We start from the raw sequence: 23,982 nt of genomic DNA, 5'->3' as shown, positions 1-23,982 counted from the left end.
TGACCCCAGACTTTTGAACGGTAGTGTGTATAATTGCAGGAGCTCTCTCCGGTGTTGCACTTTGTTGACAGTCCTTGTGCACTTCTCTCACAGCTGGCTGCACATCAACACAAGTGTAGTTTGTCTAGGTTGGAAGACAGCTTGTTCAGATGAAAAATTGGTTTGCATTCTCTACATTTCTATGGCTGGTAAAGTGATGTTGTTTTTGTTTAATTTGTGAATTATTGATGTGGAAAGTTGGAATTTGTGAATGCATTTTCAACTATGCAGAAGTGAATGAGCTTTCAGGAGAATGGGTGTTCTGTTGTGTTGACTGACTATACATATATATATAGTTGGTTCGTGCATATTAACTAACACCCCATTAACTAGCCCATAATCAGTACATATGCTACCATTCAAAAGTTTGGGGTCACTTAGAAATGTCCTTATTTTTGAAAGAAAAGCTTTTTTTTAAAATTAAATAGCAATAAATGAATAAGAAATCCCATCTAGACATTGTTTGTGTGATAAATGACTATTGTAGCTGGAAACGACTGATTTTTAATGGAATATCTACATAGAGGTACAGAGGAACATTTCTAGCAATTGTCACTCCTATGTTCTAATGCTACATTGTTCAATTCAATTTACTTTATTGTCCCACTTGGGGAAATTTGTCTTGGACTCAGAGCTGTGCTACCAGTATTGCACAAAAAACACATAAAAACAATATTGCACATAAGAGACATAAAAAAACAATATTGTGCATAAAACACATAAAAGCAGTATTACACATAAAACACAAAAAACAGTATCAAAACAGTATTGTGTTAGCTAATGGTGTTGAAAGGCTAATTGATGATTAGAAAACCTTTGTGCTATTATGTTAGCACATGAATAAAAGTGTGAGTTTTCATTGCCTGGGTGACCCAAAACTTTTGATGGTAGTGTATCATACTTATACTTACGGGCCAGTGAGGACCTCTCCTACCTTCTAGTAGGTTCAGTAGGTGTATTACCATCCATTCTGATCATTGGTAAACAAAAAGTAATCCCCATCATGATTGCTTCCCATGTATGTATGAGTATGTATGTAATGAGTAGATAAAGTTCAATTCGGATTCGATTTACTAAAAAATGGGAACATTTAAATCAAAATGTGGAAATAGATCTCAAGTGCTCAGTGTAGTAAAGCATGGCCTTGATATATTTATTTATGTATTTTTCCACCTATGGTCACTCTGGACCTCTAAATCTGGGCATCCTGTCAAAGTCTGGAACGTGTGCCAGTCCTGCAGGCAGACTGACCGGCTGGCATCCACTTTTTCCTCATTCTCCCTTTTTGTGTCTGGTTGTTTCATTATGTTAAATATAATGGATGATAAGTAATTAGTTTTATTATTAAATGTTAGTGATCATGTTAAGCGCAATAGGGAACAAGTGCAGCGTTTATTTTTAAACTTATCATTCTCTGCGTAGAACTGGGTACTGTATTGTGGTCAATAATGTAGGTGTTTTTCACGTGCTGTGTGCAGACAAAATAGGGACGGGAGGAAGAATCATCAGCATGATGCAGTTTCCACATGGTGAGAAAAGTACAACAGAAAGTCAGACAAATTTAGGTCGGGCTGTTTTTTTAAATTACCAAAGCAATAAAATGCCCATTTAATAAAAAAGACAGCAGAAAATATATGCTTCATATGAAACAAATATGTATATATGTGTATGTTATGATTGCATAGGGTAGATGTTAACCTGCTAGTGCGGCAGCAGGAAATGTAAATTTAAAAGGCTGTTTAAAAATGTCCATATATGAGGAAATGATTGTTGTTTCCCTAGAAAGAAAGGCAGTTATATACGCATTATGAAACAGCTTCAAACTGACAGCTTTATTGTTGGTGATGCTGATTTGCATGTGCTTTAAACGTGTGCTTTTGAGTGCAATTAAGGTATTAATATAAGTCACCATTCGGCGTTCAGGTTCCCTGGAGAGATTTGTGTAACTTTTTTGTGGAATTTGGTCCAGTAAAAGAAAATATTAATGTTAAAAAAAATCCTCATGTTTCACCTGTATTCACACAAGCTACACTACCATTCAAAAGTGTGGAATCACCCAGGCAAGATTATGTTTTCCATGAAAACTCACACTTTTATTCAGGTGCGAACATAATTGCACAAGGGTTTTCTAATCATCAGTTAGCCTTTCAACACCATTAGCTAACACAATGTAACATTAGAACACTGGAAATGGCCTCTGTACCCCTATGTAGTTATTCCACTAAAAATCAGCCATTTCCAGCTTGAACAGTCATTTACCACATTAACAATGTCTATACTGTATTTCTGATTCATTTAATGTTATCTTCATTGAAAGAAACTGTTTTTCTATTAGAAATAAGGACATTTCTAAGTAATCTAAGTAACTATTTTCTATATTGATTACTATTGAAGACATCAAAACTAATAAAACATACTTGACATTATGTTGCAAACAGAAAAGTGTTAATCTTCCATATCAATCTACAGTGTATATAATAATACACTTAAATAAAAATCATAGAACGAGAAATTGTGTCCAAACTTTTGACTGGTAGTGTACATATTTGAAATTGTCTGCCATTAGATCTGTAAATTTGGAATTTGAATTGCAACAATTGGTTGAAACTGCTCTGTTGCTTTCATTGTTTTTAGATGTTTTATAGAGAAAAATGACCAATCAGAATAACTGTAAGTTGCAACACCAGAGTAAGGATCCATCCATCCATTGTCTATACACCGCTTAATCCTCATTGGGGTTGCAGGGGGCTGGAGTCTATCTCAGCTGACTTTGGGTGAAGATAGAGGACACCCTTGACAAGCCACCACTCTATCACAGGGCTACACATAGAGACAAACAAGCACCAGAATGAAGACAATCTATTGAAGCTTTTAAGTGAACAAAATCCACATCTGAATCTTTACAACTGAATGTAAATTTAAGAGTGTGTGCGTATCATTATGTTGTTAGTCAATAATTAAAGCTTTTAGAGGTATGGACAGCAGTTTTTTTTCCCCATAATGCAATGAGGTATTGCAGTTTGTGAAGTGCAACTAGTGGAGCTGGATCTAAAAACTGCAGCTGCGTGGATCTCATGAGAGCGATGTTGGCCAGAAATCTAAGCAGCCTACACAGTGTGATGATGACCGCTTATCGATTGTGAGAGGACCTGATTCAACTTAGACAAGCTTGTACTGTATTCAGACTGTACTGTGAAAACATTCGCATAAACAAAGCAGTTTGTTGTCATATTCGTAGAGGCTGCACATTAAAAGAAGCCCCATCAGTGATTTGTGAAATCTGGCCATAATTACATTTGGTTCTTATAAAGGAGGCTTAGGATTAGGTCAGGGTTGGTGAATGGGTTGACTTAACAGTGGACCTTAACGCAGTAGTCTGCTGTTTGTTTCTTGTTTCAGACCAATAGTCAGTATTTCTTGATGACGGTTCTTTATCCTTTACCCCTTGACCCACTTTCATTTAGACTACAGTTGAGATAGCGTATCCATTCACAAAATGCCGGTTTGTGCATATTCAATACGTACCTCGGAACCTTTTCCAGGCCCTGGTTTCTCTTAAAACCGGTCAGAGTGGGAGCTAATTATTTTATATTTATTATTATTATTATCTATCTGTCTATCTATCTATATGTATAGTAGATAAATTAAAATCTCCACTTACTTTACCATCAGCTGGTAAGCAAAAAAGTTTTTTTTTTATTTAATTCTAAATAAATTCAGGTGTCCAGGTAACCATGTCCCTTATGAAAACTTTTATTTTCATAGGAAAGGAACAAACAACAAGGAAAATGACAAACTGTTGTGGTCTTTACTTGCAGGAAGACTTTTTTCATTTAAAGTGATCCTGTAGAGGCTACATCTATGCTTGGCTTGCAAAAAGGAATGAATTGCTATAAGATACATCCATCCATGCATCCATCCATTATCTATACTCCACTTAATCCTCAGTAGGGTTGCAGAGGGGTTGGAGTCTATCCCAGCTGACTTGGGGTGAAGGCAGGGGACACCTTGGACAGGTCACCAGTCTATCACAGGGCTACACATGGAGACAAACAATCACACTCATATTCACACTGACGGACAAGTTACCGACTAACCCCAGCATGTTTTTGGACTGTGGGAGGAAGCCAGAGTACCTAGAGAAAATACACGCATGCACATGCAAACTGCATGCAAAAAAGATCCCTGGTCCAGGCTGGGATGCAAACTGAGGATCTTCTAGCTGCAAAGGTGACAGTGCTATCCGCCAATCCGCTGTACAGCCCGCTATAAGATACAGTATTTGAAAAATAATATATAATGAAAAAAGGGGCTGTATATCATTACGGTCCCCCCTCCTCCACCTCCATCCCCACTGTTCTCAGTGCAGTCCTGTCATAAGGACAGTTGGAGACTTGCCCTCTAACAATGAGGTGCTCCAGCTCTCATAGCTGAAGAAAAAGCAATTTAGCCACAGAACCCCCCTTGGAGAACTCGCACATCAAAGCAGCGGCCGCGGCGGCGGTGGGGGCTAAGCCAGAGCCTGCCCGGCTTTTGCCTGCAAGCAGGTGAGGGAGAGAAAAATCTCAGCAATGTCCAAGAATACAGGGAGATCTCAAAGGACAGCAGCTGCTTGTTATCACAGGATATTTCTGGCAGTTTGACGTCTCATCCGTGCTTTTGGGGCAGGAAAGATGGAGCCAAGGGAGGGAACGGACAGTGGTCAGGGAAGACTTGTGACATGCATTTTAAATCTCTTTTTATCCAGGTTGTCCATGGATCTGAGACACCTTTTGACCTGTTTCTTTTTTTTTATATTTCTTTCGAGTCAGGGGTTGATGAAACAAATCAAAAGTTCCAGTGTAAGTCTGACTGAATAGGCCTGGCACAGTCCAGGCAATACATTAGGACACACTCTTGGTAACATGTTTTGAATACCAACTAATACCAGTCGGTACGTGTGAGAGATGGAAATTGACTAGATAACAAAAACTACATTTAGTATAATTGAGTTCATTTCACATTTGCCTCTGCCGAAATAAATAGCTGCACTCAGAGGGATATTTTTTCTTTCAGAGCACATTAAAGTGCAAAAAGATTAAGTTTTCTTATCAACACACTACACTGTGAAATCTGAAATAACAGGACCAATTACTTTCTGGAAAATGTCTTATCCTTGATAGAAATGAGTCCACAAACAGCATACCTGCTGATGAAATGCGTTTGGTGGTCTTCTTCTTTCATGCTTGGCTTTTCCTTTGCTTGAAAACAAAACAGATGGTGAACCTTTTTCATATAAAGGAGTCAAGTTGCCATTTGTCCTTGCGAAAGACTGCATGTCTTTAGGAGAAAGAGGAAATAGACATGGATAGGAGGAGGAGAAATGATGGGATAGTTGAAAGAAGAAGCCACCTCTTACTCCTGGGAAGGTCAGCAGGACTTGGATCTGAGTCTGCTTTTGAGGCTGTTAACTGTATGTGTGTGTGTGTGTGAGAGAGAGAGAGAGAGGGAGGGAAGAGTGTGTGTGCTGATATGTGTCCTGCATGTCAGTGTGCAAGTATTACAGCCATCTCTCTGGTTTAAGCATTCCCTTGGTTGCCATTATGGCCTAATAACCGTGTCAGTATGATTAATGGCAGGAGGCAGGGCTCTGATTGCACTCCCCCCTCAACTACAGTACCGAGGCAACTACACTACCCACGATCCCCACTGTCTGTGCTCATCCGCCCTCGTCATGGTGAGCTGCAGCACCCTCTGCGTTGCACCGGATCTGAAGGCTATCAGTGCAATTAGCTTGCATTTGCCCTCCTACGGGCAACATCAAAGACTCGATCTGATGATGATGACTGCAAGATTAGACGTTAGGGAGGAAACCGTGTGATCCCCAAGGCCACTTTAACCAGTCCAAGGTAATAAATACAGACAACTTACTGCTAGTATGTTTATCTAAGTCTGTTTATCATCATTACTGATCATATATAGTTTAAACCAAGCAGCATTTCTAAAGAAACACTGGTACTTTGTCACTGCACTGTATTGTAGAACATAGGAAGCAGACCACAGTAACACCAGCATACGTGGTAGGCTGACAATTGTTGTCATGCTCAATGTGATGAGCCAGTGTCTGATGAATTGCAGCCAGCAAAAACCTGATCCCCACTAAGTTATCACAGAAACTACAGCAGCTTAGCTTAATGCTGCCATCAGTCTGTAACTGGCCTGTGCCATGAGGATGGCATCATGCTGCTTTCATGTTCCAAGACTAATCAACTGACTAATCAATGAAGACTCCTCTCATAGACTCAAATTTGCTGGAGTGTTCAGGTGCAGTCCTTTTGCTCAGTAACCCTGAATGGACAGATATCACCATTTGTGCAGGAAAAGACTCTTTGACTTCTTCATGCAAGTTTCAGCCACATTTCCTCACAGATCACTTCAAGTTAGGCTGGCACAGCTGAAGATCTCTCCACAGCTTTTCCATTGTCATCGAACACTCGGGATCATTCCAAAAGTCTCAACTTATGTTTCTTGAAGATTTTGAGGTCTGCTTTGGATTTTTTCAACTTTCGTTATCCATGCGGTGTTTCTTGTGTCATTAGATACCACACAACCCCAAAGCCGAATAAATCCACCCACATGCTTTACAACTGGCAAAGTGCTCTGTTCATTAAATGCAGCTCCTTTTTCTCCAAACATACTGTAACAGCAAGCTCCTCTTCTAATTCAATTTTTGATTTGTTGACTCACTACAGTAAGATCCTAGTCTTGCTTTTGTTGGTGATGATGATCCCTTGTTAGTCTGATGGCAAGACATGATATTGTAACATTCATCTCATATAAAGCCTTTAAAAATGGCTAAAGTCATTTCAAAATAAGGAAAGAAATGACTTGTAACTCATCTATTATTGTAGTATGTCAATAGTCCAATCATGGTAGCGAACTATTAGCAGCATCTCTTAGTGTCTTGTACATGGATCAGTCACTGTCCTCAAACACCTGTGTCAGTTCCGGTTTTACAATCAGCCTATCAGACGGTTGCTGCCCACTTGAAAATACAGCAAAACTCCCGATTACACCCCGTCAAAAGTTTTGAGACGGATTCTCATTCAAATGAACGAGAACCCGTCTCAAAACGTTTGACAGGGGGTGTATATGGCTCTTACACATACCTTTGGTAACTGTGGCCAAATAGTTCAATCTGTCCACAGCACTAGTTTCTAAAACCACCAGGCCAGTGACAGGTAAGGTAATGTTTGTGCCTCAGTCTTGCACACTGGAATGGTGCACCACCACTCCCATGTCCATCAAATCTTCTTCTATCCAAATGTTTTCATGCTCTTCGACATCTTGTCTTGGCTTCCACAGCTCCTCTTAATTGCTATATCTTATTGACTTTTCAGACAGTGAGAATTTGAACTGTAAGCACTTTGGTTTCTTTTCAGGAAATGCCTGCTTCATAAGTAAAAAACTGCTACATTTAAGATCCTCAGTCAGCTATGTAGCAGAGGCCACGGTTGTTAAATGTTAGCACAAGATTAGAAGTAGACATTGTCATCATCTGACAGTTCCTAATGACAGTTCTTGACATGCCTCACAAGTCCCAATGAGTCAGTTAACCCTTAGAGCACAATCAACCCACTTTGCATCTAAATTCAAATCCTTTCTTCTTGGTTGAATTGCTCTCAATGCCTTTATTACAACAAAGTGTAGCACATATGAAACAAAACTGCTCGACTTGACCTTTTCCACAATGTTCATTGCTTGCCTAATTATTTTGAATTTACATCAAATTTATTTATAGTTACAACCTACATACAGCTCATTACTCATGAACTTCTCCTTGCATATGGATATTTATATCTAGATATGTAAATATCTGCAGTGGCTTGGTGGTCAACATCGTCACCTCACAGCGAGAAGATGCCCAGTTTGTGTCCCAGCCTGGAATCTTTCCGAGTGGGGTTTGCGTGTTGTTCCTGTGCGTGCGTGGGTTTTCTCCAGGTACTCTTGCTTCCTCCCATGGTCGTAAACATGCTGAGGTTAATTGGTGATTCTAAACTGTCTGTAAGTGTGAATGCAAGTGTGCTTGTTTGTCTCTATAAGTAGCCCTGTGATAGACTGGTGACCTGCCCAAGGTGTCCCCTGCCTTTCACCCTAAATCAGCTGGGATAAACTCCAGCCCCCTACAACTATAGAGGATTAAGTGGTGTAGATAATGGATGAAAATATCTTTGTAAAGCAAACATATATATGCAATCATATGTTAATATCAAGTCACAAGAAAACAATTGCCTGTCTGTATTAGGCTACTGTACATGAACACTGTAGTTATTAAAATAGTGACATTATTACTCCGCTAAGGAGATGACCGGCATACGTTTGTCTGTAAATCTGTGAATCTGTCTGTTAGCAACATAACTCAAAAATGGATTTGAATGAAACTTTCAGGGAAGGTCAGAAATGACTCTTAGACCACCTTGTTAGATTGTAGGAATGATACAGCTTATAGTCTGGATCCACTGATTCATTAAAGATTTAAGTATCACTGCGTGACAGCGTCACTGTAGCTATGACAACAGTCAACTACCACTGACATCACATGACAATCACATGATTGTGATCCTACTACAAATCCACCGCTGCGGACTTTTTTGGAAATGATACAAGGAATATTTGAATAAATTGTGTCAGTGTTTCTGAGTCCAATCAAATGCCTGCCACCCGCTACTTATTTAAGTCGCGCGATTTGGTATCTGTCCATGATGTACATATGTATAACACATGCTCGTGCTTAGTACAAGGTCATATTGTTTTTGGGTACATCTATATTAAATGACGGCATTCTTGCGTTGCTGTGGATTCTGATTATCAATAACTACGTAAAAAGAAAGTGCTGCATTTCAAAAAGAAAAGCAAAAAGCTGCATTTCTGTCAATGCCATATGGGGGAAAGAACAACCTTGGTGGAGCATCGCCGCTCTCTGAGTGCTTTTTTTGTTTTCATTAGACACTCCACGGATACTTTTCTTTGTTATATGGTTTTACAGTTTCTAACCATTATGGTTCTGAGATTGCCAGATTCCAAACAGTCTGTGCTCTAGCATTGTGAGCTAAAACCTTTGTCCATGCCGCAATTACTGCTTCATTTACTTCTAGTTTGAAATGAGTGGAGCCATTTAAAAGTGGTTGAATATAGAAATAACTGTATATCGATGCCAGCATGAAGAGTGCTGTTTTTGTGTTAAATGATCTGATTGTGGCAGACAAACAAGGTAAGAAAGTCGCATTTTCCAGTGTGTTTTTCTTTCACTTCAAATTGAGCTTTCTACTGCTTTGAAGGCCACAGTCAAAGGCAAACCTCCCTCTTTATTTCCCCACTATCCATTGTGACGCTCTTCTCATGGCCAGGGGATCTCTGCTGTGCTGCTGGGATGAGAAAGTCAGCAGTTACTCTGTGAACCTCAGTCCAAAATGAAAGTGCATTCTGACACCCACTGCTGCAGCTTTGAACACACCAGATCTGAGGCAGTGCTGCAGAAAAAGATGGAGGCCCTGTGAAAGCAGGAAGCAGGGGGAAGCAGAGACAGACAAATACAGACAAATAGCCAGAGAGGATCTCACCGATATTCTGAGTAACAACCTTGAGCCTGTCAACTTTGGCTCTCTGGCTCTTTTTCGGTGGTTTAAAAATAAAAAGTAGGCAGACGTTCTTCAGTGGTTGAAAACTAACATGACATATCTATCCTAGGTTGAGGTGTTACAGGTGAAGCCCAGAGAGGTGGATCTTGTTATCTTTTACATTTCAGGCCACTCAGCTCAATCTGACAGGGGAAAATGCTGAAATGGATGCTATTTGTGAAGTCTGTGTAGGCATAGCTGCTGCTGTTTAGAAGAAGAGTCGATGCTTGGCAAGAGCATTTCATTTTATTTGCTCCAAACTTTGTAATTATCTATTCAAGTCACCTCCATGAGCTGTCAGATTCTCCCAATAATGACTGAACTGTAAATGACTGGTACCACCTGATACGACTAAACTACTAAAGATGAAAGAAAGAAAGGTAGTTCTCTCATGTGTCCTTGTTTTTTGTTTTCTGTACCAGGATCCTTCATGATGGTCAACTCCTCACAGCATTTTGGGGGCCAGCGGGCTCAGCTGCTCCTGCTCCCTCTCAGTGAGAACGACACTCACTGCATCCAGTTCAGCTACTTCCTGTACAGCCGTGATGGCCACAGCCCCGGGGACCTGCAGGTCTACATCCGAGTCAACGGCGGCCCCAAAGGCAGCGCTGTGTGGAATATCTCAGGCTCCCAGGGACGCCAGTGGCACCAGGTGGAGCTCGCCGTCAGCACTTTCTGGCCCAGTGAATACCAGGTAAGAGCTTTTGGTCAAATGCATGAGGACAACACTGGTACCACAACGAGGGATGTCAAGGTCTGGGGTATTAGATAGTAGGTGAACATTTCTCATAGTTGACACGTAAAGACGTTTATACAGGTCGATTTTGAGGATGGCCTAATTTTTTGAGCAGACGGTTGGATTGAAGCATCCCTGAAATGACACAGCTTGTGGAGTGCTCTGGGTCAACAGAGGTAAGCACCTACCAACAGTGGTCGGACAAGCTGCAGATCAGCGACTCAATGTGGGGCTATATGCTGGAGTAAGGCTGATCTATATTCCAATGCCTCTTTGCCAATTATCACAGAGTACCTTCAGAGACTTTGTAGAGTCCAGAAATCTGGGAGCTGTTTTGGCAGGAGGACAACAGCAAATTTGGGAGGTCTCCATAATGTTTTGGCTGATTAGCATCTATAATCATTTAAATTTGGTATTTCTACAACCCATTTCTTGCTGTCCGTGATTGGGATATACATGCCAAAGAATTTTGGAAAATGATTATGCTTAAGTAAAAAAAAAAGTGTTGTTTTTACTGGAGAGATTTTTGGAATTTATGATGCCACATACTTATATGCACCAATCAGAGCTCAGCAGTACTGGAATCAATATATGAGGACATTTTTGAAGCTGTTTTGTCATGTCGGCAGGTCATTTCCAATTAAATCTAATTACATTGCAACCATGCAATCCAAAGGTTTAGTCTGTGTAATATATAAAACAGACAAAATAAGCAACGATTAGAAGTAAAGTTAATAAAATAGAGAGGTGCCCCAGGCTCACCTAGTAGAAAGTACACCAAAGACGAGCTTCCACAGTGGCACAAGCAGGACGCCTTGCTGCATGTTATCCCCCACTTCTCCATCCCTTTCCTGTGTTACTTCAGCTCTCCCTGTCTGACTTAAAAGGTTAATAGAACCATGTAAATTATGTATTAAAGTTGTCAGGGGCAATAATTACTTTGATTTTGGCAGTAATCTGGGACTCATGCCATCATCACCACCTTTGTAATGCACTCTTTCCCTCTGAAGTATTCCGCCAGAATAAAAGCCTGGTAGATAATTCTTAAATTGGATCCAAATAAACAGCACAGATGCACATACATAAGCACAATATTTTGTCCAAAGTTCAAAACATGGTAATCTTAACCAAATCCTCAAATTATTTTGTATTTATTTTAAAATATGGAACAGTTCCTTCTAGCAATGTTGTTCTTATAGGGAATGCATACAGTATAAATCTGACATCAGCACTGACACCTTAGTTAATGGATTGTAGCATCAAGCATCTCGCTCGTTTTACTCTTCATGAATACCATAGCTGTCTTTTGCAGGGCACTTTTGTGATTCCATGTGATGTCAGAAAATGTGTTTTGGATTGGAATGAAATGAACATTAGAATAGAATAAGTTTATCGTCATCATACATGGGGGCATGATAAAAATATAAATAGCTGCCACTGGACGGTACATTGACAACAAGCTATAAGTAATGAAAAAACAACAATAAATAATAAAATCAAATGTACATATAAAACAAAACTACATTTAAATTTACCATATATGCAAAAGAGACAAGATATATACAATACAGTGTGGAGAAAGCTTTTAATTAAAACTAGAAGGGTCATGTTTGAGTAACAGAGGCATTTAACAGGCAGGGAAGATCTAAAAACACTGCAGCTAAACATAGGTAAACATAGGAGTTTTTGAACCTGAGCCATATGAGGGACGTTTATTCTGTCTCTTTTATCTATTTTTTGAAAGTGGAGTGCTATAATCATGGAGTAACCCTTCAAAACATGCTGTCTTGTCAGTGGCCTTGATGTTATATGCTAACTGAAAGCTGACTTGCAAGTCAGAAAATATCTTATTTAATTCTTTTCAATGTTTTATTTGTTGTCTTAGTAATTTATCATGTAATGATATCAGACATTCTGGTCACAGCTTCATCAGTTGATATCTTTTTTATTGTCCTCCTCATTTATATTCCTTATCAATATGATATAGATATATTTCCTACTCAGACTAAATAAGACACCAGTATGGACTCTGGGGAATCGTGATGAGCATCTTTTAATGCATTAAATTTTTTACAGAAGAAATGATTAATAATTGATCGAGAAACCAATGCAAGAATGACTAGTGATTATAATAATTTGGTGGTACTTTATCTGTAGGTTGCTTTCTGCCTTTTCAGCACATACTCTCAATCTAAGTCATCTGAGTCTCCAGTGTGTCTCTCAACTTCCTCATTCTCTCAACATCCCTGTACTTCGACAACAGTTTAAACAATCCTTTTTCTTTGTAAGGTTGGTCTATTCTTTGTCCTGAATTATAGTCTTTGAACCTCATTTTGAACATACAATGATATGCATCAATGCGCAAAAGATACATTTTTTTAAATATCATGATACTGACTCCAGCTTTGTTGCTTACAAAACACCACACCCCTGATTCATTAAAAAAAAAACTTCAGCACTGTTGTTCTATTCAGCTGCTCAATGGACACCAGTTACTGACACATGGCTACTGTCAGCTGTGGCAGCATTATTATTATGTTGCCTATTACTCAAACCGCATGCAGGAATTAGCAAATTGCAGCTGTGTCATATATCACAGTGGCTCAATAGGTGTATAATTACAGTTGGCGTGTGTTTGGATTGTATCTTTATTTATTGGTCAATTTACCTGTTTGCTGCAGTGTAATCAATAGCTCAGTTTGATGCCTGTATCACCGGGGCTGCATTATTAGCGGCATTGTGTAGCTTGTAAGATTCTGATGACTGGATGCAGCCCTGCCTCACCTCATTACGGCTGATAATTTATCCCCTAATCCCCTAAAGCTCTCTTTTCCCTACCAAGCCTGTCACCTCCCACACACACACCCCACCCCACCCAGCCCAAAACTGCTGTTAATGAGAAGGCAATGGTTGGTGTAAGGGACTGTGGGAGCGTGGGTCCGTCGAACAGTCAATTGACCTCAATTCCATGCGACCCTCAGTGCGGGGGAGCAGTGCGGGTGTTTGCTTCCATAACCTTGGAGCGCTCTGAGCCCCATCTCAATAAATCAAGAGCCAGTTAATGAGATTAGAGGGCTGCTCAGATCAATGAGGACAGCCTGCGCTTTACCATCCTCAGCTCCCCTGTCCTGAGCGACTCTCACAAACAGCCAAACTGATTTAAAGTAATGATTTTCTTCCCTTCCGTGTGGACGTTCGAAGTTTGCCAGCCACGCACTGTAGCAGAGGGAGAGGTGGAGGCAGGGGGAGGGGCTCTCCGAAGGGAAGGCTGAGGTGTGCAATCACAAGTCGGCCCCAGACGGGGAGTTTGCTTAGCACCGCAGTGTTTACCGTTTGGACAGGCTTGCATAAGCAATGTAATCTACCACCCAGGTGATGTATGTCCAAGCTGCCTGAGTGATGAGAAGGAGCTGCTCTGCAAAGTCCTCCCACCAGACATGTAGACACACGACAGATTGCTTTATTTGTCTTATAAACTTGGATGATCGGCAGCTGGTAATGAAGCAGGTAAATCTGTGCAGATGAGGGAAGAGGCTTAAAGGAACAAAGTGAGTTTCTCTGCTGTGCGAAGGGGGACAGAAGTGAGCCTTATGCCTCTTTTTAGCGTTCCCTCCGCCTCTTGTTGGCACGGGAAGACTCCCCCTCCACTCACCAGCTTCCACCACTACAGCTCACAGCTCAGCAAAGGTCCCACAGGGCTCCACTCATCCATCCACCCAGCCCCTTCGATAACGATCACTGTCCAGCACTGCCAGCCAACAGATCAGCCCCTGCAGGCCGCAGAGCCGCTCCTCCACACTGGGAGAAGACTACCACTTCAGAGGGCTTAGAGGAAAAAAAAAAGTGTGTGTGGGATATGCTGCTGGTGGTAGTGGTGACTGAGATTACATAAAAAGAAAATATATATATATAAATATATATATATATATATATAGTCAGTAATCATCGAGCGTCAACACCCCCTCCGGAGACACAGACTGCTTCAGAGATTTATTGGACTGTGATCAGAGGTGTTCTTGGCCTTTAGCATTAGGTTTTCACTGATATGAGATATTTAGTTTCACTGCCAAAAGTTCTGGATTCCAGATGTCCATTGTTGATATTGTGATTGCATGTTTTGTGCTATAAATTAGAATATGTTCCAGTTCATCCAATAGTTTAGTGCTGGCAGGGTGGAAAGGCCCCCTAGATAAGATACTGATCTGTGCAGAGACAGTGAAGCCCAAATATGTGAGCTGCAGTCACAGACATGTAAGAAAATACACTACCGTTTAAAAGTTTGAGGTCACACAGACAATTACATGTTTTCCATGAAAACTCACACTTTGATTCATGTGCTAACATAATTGCCCAACGGTTTTCTAATCATCAATCAGCCTTTCAACACAATTTGCTATCACAATGTAGCATTAGAACACAGGAGTGGTGGCTGCTGGAAATGTTCCTCTGTACCCCTATGGAGATATTCCATTAAAAATCAGCCATTTCCACCTAGAATAGTCATTTACTTCATTAACAATGTCTACACTATATTTCTGATTCATTTAATGTTATCTTCATTGAAAAAAATGTTTTTTTCCCCCAAAAAATAAGGACATTTCTAAGTGAGCCCAAACTTTGAACAGTAGTGTATGTCAAAGTTTTGGCATGTTGTCCAACTTGAATCCAATTTAGTCATTAAAGAGACACTCGAGTGGCTTAGAATTGCACTGCCATGAAGTCCACGGGACTCGGAGCGGAACATTAAAAAAACAAACGGCTAAATGATACAGCAGAGATATCTTGTTGATTGATTTAAACCGCAAAATTATCTTACATGTCCCATAATGTCTTTCGAACGTTTTTGATAGAAATTTGTATTCCCCAAGCAGTGCAGATCGAGTTGATGAGTCATCAGGGTTATTTTCTTGACAAAGCTCCTTAAGAGCCTTGAAGACATTACACAACTGTTTTCACAGGCTGAATGTTAGTTTCCAATGATGAGCAAACTGACCTTTACGTCTAATTTTAGTGGAAGTAATTGTGCAGCACAAATGGAGGCAAATTCAGCTACATAACCTACTGATTATGAAGCTGCATTTATGGAATGTTGGCAGAAGGAGAGTAACAGTGAACAACAGTTATTCTGACTTTTGAGTCACAAATTATTCGAATACTAACCTTATAGATAATAACCTTATAGGTGAACAGATGAACCAAATGAAATGACAAACAAAGAAGCATTTAAAATGAGATGAGCTGACTGTTTTATGACAGTGTCAATTAGTCAGGGCTATGTTATCCCCCCCCACACACACACACCTTTAAACAGCATGACATGAAATGCTCGATATACTCTCTCTGGGGATTTAGGGATATAGCTAGCATGGTACGATGTTTCAGCTTAGTCAGTATCAGTTATTACTGATCATTTTAATTTCTTATTTTCAAAAACAGACCACAGAAATATATGTATTTATCTTCATAAAAAGGATACCGGAATGATATCACTTTTTAAAGGAGAAAAAAACTGGGGAAAATGTACCTTGTTGCATATCCTAGCTTGTTGGGCAGCTGGGGCCTTTACCAGGTGCCACTTTGCAGGGTCCTCGCTCTGGTATTTGTGTGCTTTCTGAAGTCACATCCATCAGTCTTAAGAATAGACCGCCGGGAGTATACTGCTTACATGGAGGTGGTGGTGGGCACGGGCTTGTGGGTGTTCTGAGACCCTCAAGTTCAACCGGCCAGAATGACCACCATCTCCACCAGCCATGGCCTCCACCAGGACGGGTCTACATAGGTGGACAGGGGTGAGGAGAGGCCCGGATAACTGCAGACACGTTTTAAGAGACCTGCATGGCAGTCGCAGGGAGATCGATGGAGGTCAAAGGAGCTTGAGGGATATAATAGACTGTTTATGAGTTATGAAGGGAGCATGCTTGGAGTTTGTTCACACAGCTAAACTTTGCATTTTTGTTTTGTGCTCTCACGGCAGCTTTTTAAAAAAAGATTTGGGCTTTTTTCCTTTGTTATGTTAGGATAGTGGAGAGAGAGAGGCAGGAAACATGGGTAGAAGAATGGTGGAATGACATGCAATCATTGGCCATGGGCTGGATTTAAACCTATGACTGCTGAGTCGGGGTCTATTGCCCCTCTTTATGGGTCTCCTGCTCAGCCAGCTGAGCTATCTGGGCACGCACATGGCAGCTTTTTATCTGATACATTTAAGTTAAACTATCGAAACTTCTGATGAAGAGAAGTGGCAAAATTTTATCTTAATGGCTCGATATAGTCACTTTTAAGACCACATGAACCTCTCAACTTCTCCACAACAAATATGGCAACTGTTTAGGCAGCCCTGAGATACTTTCCTGTAACGGCCTGTAGTGTCCAGTGTTATTCCATACATCTGCATTCTCTACTTTCTGTTGTGTAGAGTGAACAAGAGTGGTGGAAAGTGCATACTTAAGTAGACTAGGAGCACTTAAAGTATGGTTTGTTGGTATGTTGATTTGAATTATCTTGTTTGAATTTTTACTTTATATATATATATATATATATATAGTTTTTTTTGTCACTCTTGTTGCAACACACATTTTAATCATCCAGCTCAAAAGCACATCATTATCAGCTAGCAACTTTAACAGGATGTAGGCTTGAGCTTGTACTTGGCTTTCAAAGACTTGGTAGCACTGTTACCTGCAGCAGCAGATAAACCTGCTCTGGCTGACAGAATGATTAAATCAGCATGTGTCATTTGGCTGAGTTCGTGACCCTCTACCGAAGCCGCAATGAGCGTCGGTGTGACACTGCTTGACTTTAGTGAAGAGACTTGCTGTTGGAGATTGAACTTGCGACTGTCAGGGATTTAAGGGCAGGAGAGAAATGTGTTCGGACTGGTTCACTCATTCCCTGTCACTTTAGTTTCTGCAAGTAAAAAGATGTGTTCTTTTAGAAAAAACGGTTTCTAGCCTTTGAATTTCCTTTATACTCCAGAGTTCTTCTTTTCCTGACCATATTGTCGTCTTAATCGTACAAGCTTAATTTAGTGCATCTTGCTGTTTAGTCCCCATCCACCTTATTTTCCTTTCCTTACATATTTTATAGCTTTTGCCTAGTAATCCATCATCTTATTTCACCTAGGTTATGAGCTAATGTGAGAAATATAAGGTTGATAAACTACATAATTTTATTTCAATGATAACACCTTCACTGTTTACACTCCCCAGTGTATAAAAGTATTAAGTTATTATTGTTGGAGACAGAACCTCATACTGCTGCTACTACACACTGACACAGTGAATCACTGTGGCTAGTGTAAAAAATAAAAGTAAAAAAAAAAATGCATCTACAAAGGCTATTTTTGTCTTTTTGTCACTGAGTAGATTTTTAGACTGAACTTTTGTGGAGTGCTCACACTTTAATGTGACAACTTTCAGGTCCACTAAGGACTAATTGTAAATGGATTGACAGTTTCTTTTCCACAATTATATTCCATAGAGCTTCATCTTCTGCAGACTTAACTGTAAAACAAATCTTTCCAATAAAATGTGATGATCCACTATGTGGGAAGTTGGTTTTGTCAAGGCGAGTCCCTATCTATCTGTTTAAATGCTTATTCGAATGCACACACATGCAGAAACAGAAAGAAAGTCTTCCATATATGCTGTCTTGTCCTCACGCAGACTGCAGTGAAGGTGCTGCACGCCTTGCTGTATTTCTTCAGCCTACACAAAGAAGGTGGCAGGCACAATTGCTTCTCATATACACTACTGTTCAAAAGTTTGAGGTTACTTAGAAATGTCCTTATTTTTGAGTAAGTTTTTTTTCAATGAAGATAACATTAAATTAATCAGAAATACAGTCTAGACATTGTTCATGTGGTAAATGACTATTCTAGCTGGAAACGGCTGATTTTTAAATGGAATATCTACATAGGGGTACAGAGGAACATTTCCAACAACATCCACCGTTCCTATGTTCTAATGGTACATTGCATTAGCTAATGGTGTTTAGAGGCTAACTGATGATTAGAAAATCCTTGTGCAATTATTTTAGCACATGAATCAAAGTGTGAGTTTTCATGGAAAACATAAAAATTGCCTGGGTGACCCCAAACTTTTGAACTGTAGTATCTGTGGGTTTTACTGCCACAAAGCCCATGTGGACCAACACTGTGGGTGTCATTCGAGTTGAAGAAATCAATTAACAGGACATTATTGCAATTTTTGTTCAATGGATTCCTCAAACAATTGCATGGAAGTACTTGAATTAATTCAACTGCTCATGAAGATTGATGGCATCCGCGCATCAGTTGAGAGCTTTATCATTAGTGGGCACACATAAATGTTTTCTGCAGTGCTGTAATGAAAACTAAAAGCTCAAAACATTAATTACTGTGCAAATCTTGTTCTTTTTATCGCAACCCAGTTTACAGCTTCCTCTCTTGATTTTATGCATTCACTACAACACCTCCTAGGATGCAGTATGGATTTTGTTACTCTACACCATCAACTCTCCAGTATTGAATTTTATGAGCCAAACATGATGCCGCAGGAGGTGCATATTAAAATTCTTGCATGCTTTTTACATCAACTCTAACCATCCATCTGCATCTGTCTCCCTAACTGTCTACACTTGCTGCAGAGCCTTTCCTCTGATTTGTTTCTTGAGCCATTTCCTTTGTTTGCTGACGATGACACAATGCCCCTTCCTGAGAAATGGCACCCTGCCGCTTGCAGTAAAGCAAACCTTTATTCACACTTCACAGATTGTGCCTTTGCAGTGCTACAGGCCCTTTTTTTTGTTGCCCATTTTTGTCACAACAAAAGCCTGAGAGAGGCTGAGAGAAGGCTGGAGAATGACATCACCTTGGATTCGATAGTCTCAATTGGACAAATCCATCTCTTATATTGTTTGCAGAAATAGATTTTGCTTCATGCCTACTTGTGTGAGTATTGGAAAAGGGTGAAACTTTACTATCAAATATTAAAGATGCTATCAGGCCTCGTCATGACAAACAATGTCAGTGTGGCTTAAGCTTCCACCCTCCTATCTATCTTCTTCTCCTATACAAAGTGTTCCTTCACCGTCTGTTGTCTCTTCCTGGATGTTTTTTTCCCTCAACATATTATATTATATTATATATACAGAAGATACCCCTTCTCATTCAATATATTTTATTTAATTATTATCGACATTGTAGATTAATACCGAAGACATTGAAACTATTAAAGAATGCATATGGAATTATGTCGTAAACAAAGAAGTGTCAATCTTCAATATTAGAATAGAATTACTTTATTCATCCCCGAAGGAATTAATCTACAATGTAGAAAATAATACTAATAAATAAAAAGCATAGAATGAGAAGGCGTGTCCAAACTTTTGACTAGTAGTGCATGTACAAATGAGCGTACAGAAATCAAAAGACATGAAGAAACTGCAGCAAATTCAGTCAAAACACAACCACATGCAGAAACGAGCAAACATGCAAATACAAAAAGCACAACTAAGTATAAATCGATGTTGACATGTAAGCATTGGAGTTAAAAAAAATTATCTGATCGTCCATGTTGGTTTTACTTTTAACCTTCTGATTCACCTACAGCATCACTACCATATAGTATAGCATAACCAGAAAGGGGACATGAGTTTCCTCCAGCCTTCCAAATAAAGTCAAACTTTACCTGAATCGTTTTAAACATATGAGTTTTTTACTCTTCTGAGAGTAAGCAGAGAAATTAGCTGGCTGGAATGAGTGTTTTTTTGGACTTTATTAGTGTTTACTGGCCATATGGAGAGTTGAGTGTTTGGTCCACCTGGTCTTGAGCTTTTCTTCCAGATGATTTTAGGGATTTGAAACATCATCGCTAACCGCTCATTCATTAGTCCCACAGTTGGGATTCCTCATTCTAGGGCTGGACCCGAATATCCAAATATTCAGTTGTGACTGTGGTGTCTGAATATTAATTTTGAGATCCGAAAATTTGGTCTAATTATCCAGCTAAATGCTGTTCACAAGCTGCTTTCTCTGACTCCTCGTTTCCCAAACTTCTACAATTGAAGTGAAGACTGCAACTTTAGCATCATAATCAAAGACTGAGGTCAAAATTCTCTTTGAAGAATAATTTCAGGCTGACTGAAATCTATGGTGAAATCGCTAACGCACACTCGCCTGTGATCACAAAAATGTTTGTGACACAATGTTGGTCATGTGAAGTCATGTGGAATCCCATTTAATGGCCATTGCTGCTCTCACCTGTTGCATGTACATAACCATGCCATGTTTGTACACAACAGGAAAAGTCTCCAAATTCTATGATCTGGGGTCATAATCATGACAACAAATTGTGTACTTCGGTGTGTTCATCAGTTTTACATGACTCTAGGAGAGTTATAACTGTGTTCTATTTTTCCTTACAACCAGCAGTAGATTTCTGTTTTGGCTTCTGTCCTTGGGTCTGATGCTGGTATTTGCAGTGCATTTTGTTACTATATGTGTGTGTTATTTCATTATTATCTTCATTGTTGTTGGTCTACTTTTGAGTGTCTACACTGTAGTGTGTTGAGCTACCAAAGTTTCTTCCACTCAAACTATTCTCTGTGCCTCCTGCATCAAGGAAGTAGTCTCATCTGCAGTGCTCTGCTTTGTATTTACAAATTGCGTGGGATTCTTCTGTAGCCACTTGTATAATAGCTCATGTTTGCATATGAGCAGCTATTGGACACCAGGGTTGTTCCTCAGCGTCTGGCACAGACAGTCAAACACACTTTTTTTATGAGGGCAGATGCAGAGGAGCTTAATGATGGCTCAAAGCGCAGAGCTGAGTGAATCGATGGTGGTGTGTGTTGACGCGTGATGAATTGAAGAGTTAATCGGTCAGACGTCTTTAATGGCCCGACATAGGAATAAAAAATAAAAATAAATTAGTGGAAAGAAAAGTTTAGTCTGTATCCATCTGCCAAGGCCTTTTGTGGTATTGATTGGCCCGAGGCACTTAAAGCCTAATGTATTGTCAACATTACAATCTATTGCTCATCTGAGTGTGTGGCCACAGTCTGACTTCCACTGGGCTTTGGCAGAGACTGCTCACAGTAGTAAGGGTGGGTGAAACTCACTGTGACAGCAACACATACACTACTGTTCAAAAGTTTGTGATCACCCAGGCAATTTCACGTTTTCCATGAAAACTCACACTTTTATTCATGAGCTAACATAATTGCACAAGGGTTTTCTATTCATCAATTAGCCTTTCAATGCTATTAGCTAACACATTGTAGCATTAGAACACAGGAGTGATGGTTGCTGGAAATGGGCCTCTGTACCCCTATGTAGATATTCCATTAAAAATCCACCATTTCCAGCTAGAATAGTCATTTACCACATCAACAATATCTGGACTGTACTTCTGATTAACTTGTTTTTATCTTCATTGAAAAATACTGCTTTTCCTTCAAAAATAAGGACATTTCTGAGTACCCCCAAACTTTTGAACGGTAGTGTACACTCATATCCAGTGTAATGTATAGTTACAGCTTTCATCTCACCAACTGTTAATGCACTCAACCATCAAGCTCAGAGTTTGTTGTGCTACGGTACGAAGTGAAGAGTTGCTTGTAGAGGGAATGGTATGGATTTTGCTGACTGTAATTACTACTCGGAAACCCGGAATGACTTTGGTGCACACTGGGAGGCCTCCCGATTCACTTTGAGTCTCTGCATGCGCACAGCTCATTTAGATGAGTGAGTGAATATTTAGGCTGTATTTAAGGACTCCTGCAGCTGCCGTATGGATTTAATAGAAGGGGCAGTCGGCAGAGCGGAGAGGGATTTATTCATGTATGATGCAATGGAAGACTTGGTATGGTTGAATCTCATACATTTAAAACAAATTTAATCAAACAGCCCTAGAACTGTGAACACCTGGGCTTATTTGATCCCCAAAGTTTGGTTTTGGAGATTCCTTTGATTTTTTTATTTTTTATTTTTTTTAGAATTTACATTTACACATTTACAAATCCTTCATGTGTAACAGCTTTTCAGGCTAGTCGTTATCTCAACTGGCGCCATCCAGATCTGTAGTTTTTGTACACACTCATCTGTTGAAGACAGCAGAGGTCACTTGCAGGTGATGCACATCATTTAAAAGTCCAATGATTTACCCTCTGCACCTCATTGGGGCAACCATGGCTAGAAATTGAGAGAACTCAAAAATCTGTGCAGTGTAACAAAAGTATAATGCCATACAAAGGTAATCAACATGTATGGCGTCTTTTTCCAAATGCCCACAGGTGTTACAAATACTAGAAAGAGAAAAAAAAACGTGTGTCTCTATGTACTATAGATACTTTGATATTTTGTCATAAATGGGGTAGTTAGCTATAGAGGCCAACACTGTTTTTTGTACCAGGCTGTAAACATGTTTAGTATATTTAATATGGGGTCTACTGGGATTGACGTGACCCATACATTTGTGGAACTGCAACTTCTAGCACTTCCATTATAGCCTAATTTTTCAGCTCAAGCCATGATAGCTGTCGCTTGATTGCATTTTTTTTCCGATATGCCATTGACTGTCCTTGGGAATATGGGTGGAAGTGTATAGTATATCTGAGATAGTGCACACAACTGTCGAGTGCTGCCTTGTATTCAGAAGTGTACAGGCAGCAGTGTGTGTGCAGAAACTGGTATCTTTTCCTCTTCTGATGATTGCCCCTGTGTATGATCCGTATGACCTTTAAGTAAAAAATAAAAATGGAAAGTGGCTCGAGAAAGCTCTTTTTTTCTGGCTCTGATATACTAAATCCGGACATTTCCTTCTTTGTTTTATAAGGAGCTGAAAGGGTTCTGTTAAAAAGTGGTTCTAATGTAGCTCTCATTAAATTGCTGTTTTTAAAAAGTACCATTCAGTACAATTAAAGACATTTCTCATTAGGGTTTAGCCCAGTAAATGTACAGTGGCATTACCTGCAGGATCTGTGCTTTTCTGTTCTTGACAGGCCTTTGGACTCTGTTCCTTTAATTTCCCACTCTATCAGTCTACTTGCCACTCAAGATGTAATGGTCTGTAGTCATTTAATTTATCCATTGTCTCCACAGGTCATCTTTGAAGCAACCATTTCCGAGGAGCGACAGGGCTACATTGCCTTGGACGACATTGTGCTGCTCAATTACCCCTGCTGTAAGTACCTACTTCTGCACTGCTCATAACCTACCTGCTGACCTTTACTGAGCCTGGGGAAAGGGTCCAGCTGAACAATGGAAGCCCAGGCCACAAAGCTCAACAGCTCCCCAGAGGTGATTGAAGACTATGAGGCACTTCTACTGACAGGGGGGGCAACCGAAGCGCATATACCTGGTACCTGTCCGACTGTCAGAGCCACAATAACGCAGCAGGAGGCGTCTCTTTTGTCCTGGCAGAATGGCTGACCTTTTCCTCTGATCGTTATGCTCCCAGTTGGATGCTTTTAAAGCTAATGTGATGTTCCAGGCAGGAAAAGGACAGCTAGTGGTTGTACTTTGATCCTCTGGGAGTTTTTTTCTTTGACATCATTGGGATATCAGGGAGT

At 40.0% G+C, this 23,982-nt stretch overlaps 1 protein-coding gene across 7 annotated transcripts in view; it reads left to right on the top strand.

Moving 5' to 3' along the window:
- The window catches only part of ptprua (protein tyrosine phosphatase receptor type Ua), a 240,683-nt gene that overhangs the window by 119,672 nt on the left and 97,029 nt on the right, over positions 1-23,982 (top strand). For all 7 annotated transcript variants that reach the window (XM_022208249.2, XM_022208247.2, XM_022208248.2 and 4 more), the window contains exons 3-4: positions 10,118-10,389; positions 23,513-23,594. In XM_022208249.2, the coding sequence (XP_022063941.1) occupies positions 10,118-10,389; positions 23,513-23,594 (354 nt within the window). The remainder of the gene's footprint in view (positions 1-10,117; positions 10,390-23,512; positions 23,595-23,982) is intronic.

This window comes from Acanthochromis polyacanthus, chromosome 11 (assembly GCF_021347895.1).
Source record: "Acanthochromis polyacanthus isolate Apoly-LR-REF ecotype Palm Island chromosome 11, KAUST_Apoly_ChrSc, whole genome shotgun sequence".
In the NCBI taxonomy this organism is placed as follows: domain Eukaryota; kingdom Metazoa; phylum Chordata; class Actinopteri; family Pomacentridae; genus Acanthochromis; species Acanthochromis polyacanthus.
Note: the sequence above shows the minus strand (reverse complement) of the source record. Positions and strands in the feature narration are given on the sequence as shown.